The sequence below is a fragment of the Somniosus microcephalus genome, chromosome 11, assembly GCF_052327205.1.
Source record: "Somniosus microcephalus isolate GS21.2 chromosome 11, FLI_Smic_1.0, whole genome shotgun sequence".
Taxonomy (NCBI): Eukaryota; Metazoa; Chordata; class Chondrichthyes; order Squaliformes; family Somniosidae; genus Somniosus; species Somniosus microcephalus.
In genome coordinates this window covers 238,058,755-238,064,223 of record NC_140997.1, presented here as the reverse complement: position 1 = coordinate 238,064,223, position 5,469 = coordinate 238,058,755, and the positions used below count along the sequence as shown (strand labels likewise).

General features: G+C 54.3%; 1 protein-coding gene across 1 annotated transcript in view; it reads right to left on the bottom strand.

Annotated features, from left to right (window-relative positions):
- Window positions 1–5,004, bottom strand: part of LOC147111365 (hyaluronidase-2-like) — a 13,333-nt gene extending 8,329 nt beyond the window's left edge. Inside the window, 3 exon segments of the mRNA XM_086002189.1 lie at window positions 3,978–4,318; window positions 4,321–4,530; window positions 4,533–5,004. Coding sequence (XP_085858315.1) covers window positions 3,978–4,318; window positions 4,321–4,530; window positions 4,533–4,899 — 918 coding nt within the window. The 5' untranslated portion in view covers window positions 4,900–5,004.
- Between the last annotated feature and the right edge of the window lie 465 nt (window positions 5,005–5,469).

The window sequence follows — 5,469 nt, the reverse complement described above, 5'->3', positions numbered from 1 at the left end:
GAAATCAGATATAACGAGAGAGAATGCTGGAAACACTCAGCAGGTCAGGCAGCATCGTAGGGAGAGAAACAGGGTTAACGTTTCAGGGGAATAAACGGGTCGTTTTCCGAGTGGCAGGCAGTGACTAGTGGGGTACCGCAAGGATCGGTCCTAGGACCCCAGCTGTTCACAATATATATTAATGATCTGGACGAGGGAATTGGATGTAATATCTCCAAATTTGCAGATGACACAAAGCTGGGTGGGAGGGTGAGCTGTGAGGAGGATGTCATGAAACTCCAGCACGATTTGGACAGGTTGGGTGATTGGGCAGAAACATGGCAAATGCACTATAATGTGGATAAATGTGAGGTTATCCACTTTGGTGGCAAAAACAGGAAGGCAGATTATTATTTGAATGGCAATAGATTGGGAGAAGGGGAAGTGCAAAGAGACCTGGGGGTCCTTGTGCACCAGTCGCTGAAGGTAAGTATGCAGGTGCAGCAGGCGGTTAAGAAGGCAAATGGTATGTTGGCCTTCGTAGCAAGAGGGTTTGAGTACAGGAACAAGGATGTCTTGCTGCAGTTGTACAGGGCCTTGGTGAGACCACACCTTGAGTATTGTGTGCTGTTTTGGTCGCCTTACCTGAGGAAGGACGTTCTTGCCATGGAGGGAGTGCAGCGAAGATTCACCAGGCTGATACCTGGGATGGTAGGAATGACGTATGAGGAGAGATTGTGTCAATTGGGCTTATACTCACTGGAGTTTAGAAGATTGAGAGGGGATCTCATCGAAACCTATAAAATTCTGTCTGGTCTGGACAGACTAGATGCAGAAAGGATGTTTCTGATGGCCGGGGAGTCCAGAACCAGGGGTCATAGTCTAAGGATAAGGGGTAGGACATTTAGGACTGAAATGAGGAGGAATTTCCTCACCCAGAGAGTGGTGAACCTGCGGAATTCTCTACCACAGAGGGCGGTGGAGGCCAGTTCATTAAATATATTCAAAAAAGAGTTGGATATATTTCTTGAGGCTAAAGGGATCAAGGGATATGGGGAGAAGGCAGGGACAGGGTACTGAGTTTGGATGATCAGCCATGATCTCATTGAATGGCGGAGCAGGCCCAAGGGGCCGAATGGCCTACTCCTGCTCCTATCTTCTATGTATCTATGTCAATGACCCTTCGTCAGAACTGGAAAAGGTTGGAGATGGAACAGGTTTTTTAATCAAGTGTAGGGGCGGGGAATGGGGGGAGGGGAGGAAGGAACAAAAGGGTCGGTCTGTGATAGGGTGGAAGGCGGGAGAGATTAAAGGACAAAAGGGATGATGGTGCAAGGCAAGAGGAGATGGTAATGGGACCAGTTAAGAAAAAAAGATGACTCTAGATGAGGTGTAAATGGCGATGGAAAATGATCGACAGCTGCCATGTGAGAGAGAAAAGAAAAAATAGGGGCCGAGGTTATGATCTGAAATTGTCGAACTCGATATTGAGACCGGAAGGCTGCAGACTGCCTAATCGGAAGATGAGGTGCTGTTCCTCGAGTTTACGTTGAGCTTCCGTGGAACAATACAAGAGGCCAAGGACGGTGAGGTCCGAGTGGGAATGGAGCGGTGAATTAAAATGACAGGCGACCGGAAGCTCGGGGTCACCCTTACGGACTGAACGGAGGTGTTCCGCAAAGCGGTCACCCAATCTGCGTTTGGTCTCCCCAATGTAGAGGAGACCGCATCGTGAGCAGCGAATACAGTATACTAGATTGCGAGAAGTACAAGTAAATCGCTGTTTCACCTGGAAGGGGTGTTTGGGGCCCTGGACAGTGGGAAGGGGGGAGGTATAGGGGCAGGTGTTACATCTCCTGCACTTGCACGGGAAGGTGCCGGGCGAAGGGGAAGGGGTGCTGGGGGTGATAGAGGAGTGGACTAGGGTGTCGCGGAGGGAGCGGTCCCTTCGGAATGCTGAAAGGGGAGGTGAGGGGAAGATACGTTTGGTGGTGGGATCACGTTGGAGGTGACGGAAATGGCAGAGGATGATCTGTTGAATGTGGAGGCTGGTGGGGTGAAAGGTGAGGACAAGGGGAACCCTATCGTGGTTCCGGGAGGGAGGGGCAGGGGTGAGGGCAGAAGTGCGGGAGATAGAACGGACACGGTCGAGGGCCGTGTCAACCACGGTAGAGGGGAATCCTCGGTTAAGGAAAAAGGAAGACATGTCGGAAGCACTGGTGTGGAAGGTGGCATCGTCGGAGCAGATACGGCGGAGGCGGAGAAACTGGGAGAATGGAATAGAGTCCTTACAGGGGGCTGGGTGGGAGGAAGTGTAGTCCAGGTAGCTGTGGGAGTCAATGGGCTTGTAGTGAATGTTGGTCAATAACCTATCCCCAGAGATGGAGACAGAGAAGTCGAGGAAGGGAAGGGAAGAGTCGGAGATGAACCATGTGAAGGTGACATTTTCTAGTTCGGGGTGAGAGCAGGAAACGGCACCGATACAGTCATCAATGTATCGGAAAAAGGTGAGGGAGGGGACCCGAGTAGGACTGGAACAAAGAATGTTCCACATATCCCATGAACAGGCAGGCATAGCTAGGACCCATGCCCATAGCAACACCTTTAATTTGGAGGAAGTGAATGGAGTCAAAGGAGAAGTTGTTCAATGTGAGAACAAGTTCAGCCAGGCGGAGGAGGGTGGTGGTGGATGGGGACTGGTTGGGCCTCTGTTCAAGGAAGAAGCGGAGCGCCCTCAGGCCATCCTGGTGGGGGATGGAGGTGTAGAGGGATTGTACGTCCATGGTGAAAAGGAAGCGGTTGGGGCCAGGAAACTGGAAACTGTTAAAGTGGCGGAGGGCGTTGGAAGAGTCGCGAATGTAGGTGGGAAGAGACTGGACAAGGTGTGGTAAACCACTTTTATCGTTACACTATAGTTATCACTGTTGTATTGTTATCACCGTTATCACTGTTGTATCACGATACGAGGTCGCCTCTTGTCGCGCTGTTATACCTGGGCTGACCACCTCCGACTCCGCCCATGGCTCCACCTACCTGCCCAGGTATAAAGGTAGTCGACTGGCTGGTATAAAATTGATATACCTATCAATTCGTCCAATAAAAAGCGACGAGTTAGGAACGTAACTAAAGGTTTTTATTGACTAAATAACAGAGCCCACCCTCGTGGGTGATCGGGTCCAACAAGGAGGAATACCAGCCAGTCGACTACCTTTATACCTGGGCAGGTAGGTGGAGCCATGGGCGGAGTCGGAGGTGGTCAGCCCAGGTATAACAGCGCGACAAGAGGCGACCTCGTATCGTGATACAACAGTGATAACGGTGATAACAATACAACAGTGATAACTATAGTGTAACGATAAAAGTGGTTTACCACACAAGGGGAGAAACATTAGAGTCGAGATAGGAAGAAATCAGTTTCACAGAACAGGCTTACTCATTTACTCTGAGTCTAACCCTGTGCTGTACCTGCCCTGGGAGTGTTTGATGGGACAGTGTAGAGGGAGCTTTACTCTGTATCTAACCCTGTGCTGTACCTGCCCTGGGAGTGTTTGATGGGACAGTGTAGAGGGAACTTTACTCTGTATCTAACCCGTGCTGTACCTGCCCTGGGAGTGTTTGATGGGACAGTGTAGAGGGAGCTTTACTCTGTATCTAACCCGTGCTGTACCTGCCCTGGGAGTGTTTGATGGGACAGTGTAGAGGGAGCTTTACTCTGTATCTAACCCGTGCTGTACCTGCCCTGGGAGTGTTTGATGGGAGACTGTAGAGGGAGCTTTACTCTGTATCTAACCCGTGCTGTCGCTGCCCTGGGAGTGTTGGATGGGACAGTGTAGAGGGAGCTTTACTCTGTATCTAACCCGTGCTGTACCTGCCCTGGGAGTGTTTGATGGGACAGTGTAGAGGGAACTTTACTCTGTGTCTATCCGGGGAGTGCTGGGGACAGACAGTGTGCCTGGAGATGAAGAACACTGTGCTGTAAGCCTGGCTGGGCTGCTTACCTGGGTCAGCAGGTCGACAGTGTAGCTGTAGGTGGGCCGCGAGTACACGAACACAGGCAGTGAGTAGTTGTCGCTGTGGAGCTCGGACACTCGTAGCGCCTCCTTGACTCTGGAGCGGACAAACTTGATGCCGCTGTCAGAGGAGCGCAGCATTTTGTCCAGGTAGATGGAGGGGTAGATAGCCGTGCTGTTCCTCCACAGCCACATCAGCAGGTCGTTGCGGGAGATCTCCACGTCAGGGCAGCGGCCCGTGTAGTTGGCTGCACTGTTCTTGTAATCATGGTTGTAACAGTCGGGGAACAGGTAGAAGCCCCACATGCTGCGCGGCCTCGTGTTCCTGCCTTGCGCAGCGTCTCCACCATGAACCTCTGGCCAGATTGCTCAAACTCGAACTGTGCCTCTCTGTTGACGTCGTTCTGGGGCCATTCCGGGTGTTTGTTGGACACCAGGCGCCGTGAGTTGTTGCGGTAAATCTGCTTGCTCTTCCAGTTACGGATCCAGAGCGGCCTCCACTCCTCCCAGTCGATGACCGCCAGACCCTCGGCGTCCGGGACCGCATGTAGCGCTCGATGTCCCGCTCCACCTCGGTCAGGTGCCCCAGCAGGCTGCTGTTCTGTGGCAAGCCTCCATTGACAGGCTGCTGCCCGCGGTAGTGCGGGTATTTACCAAGTCTCTCTTTGTAGAAGATGGTCAGTTTCTGGTCATAAAACCCTTCGTTTGGCGATGAAATGATGTCGAACATGTTGAGGTCCAGAGTGACCGAATAGCGGACACATTCCTGGGTCGGAGCGTTCCACACCGCCACAAAGGGTTTCCCCGCAAACCGCGACGTTTGCTTCAGTCCCTGAGCCCGAGCCTTGGCCACCAGGAGGGTCACAACACAAGCCACTGCCCCGGCGAGAGAGGCGGCTCGCTGGGCCATGGCGCCTCCGCCTCTCACTTACCCGCCCTCCTGCTTCTGGAGAAGATGCGGTTCCACCTTAAACCCGCGCCGGGCCCTGCAACACAGCAACATCACCGCGGTGAAGGGCAGCTCACTGTGCAACCCTCACACCCACAGTTCATCCCCAGACAGCATCGCGTCTCAGCCCAGTTTCTACATTTATCCCCCTCCCCCACTCACCTCCCCCACTCACCCTCACCACAACTCCCCTCCCCATCCCCCTCACCCTCCCCCCTCCCCCCCTCTCCTCCCCCCCACTCCCCTCCCCCCACTCCACTCCCCTCCCCCCCCACTCCCCTCCCCCCCCACTCCCCCCCTCCCCCCACTCCCCTCCCCCCACTCCACTCCCCCCCTCTCCTCCCCCCCACTCCCCTCCCCACTCCCCCCACTCCCCTCCTCCCACTCCACTCCCCCCCACTCCACTCCCCTCCCCCCCCACTCCCCTCCCCTCCCCCCCCACTCCACTCCCCCCCCCTCCCCCCCCACTCCACTCCCCCCCCCACTCCCCTCCCTCCCCCCCACTCCCCTCCCCATCTCTCCCACCCCCAA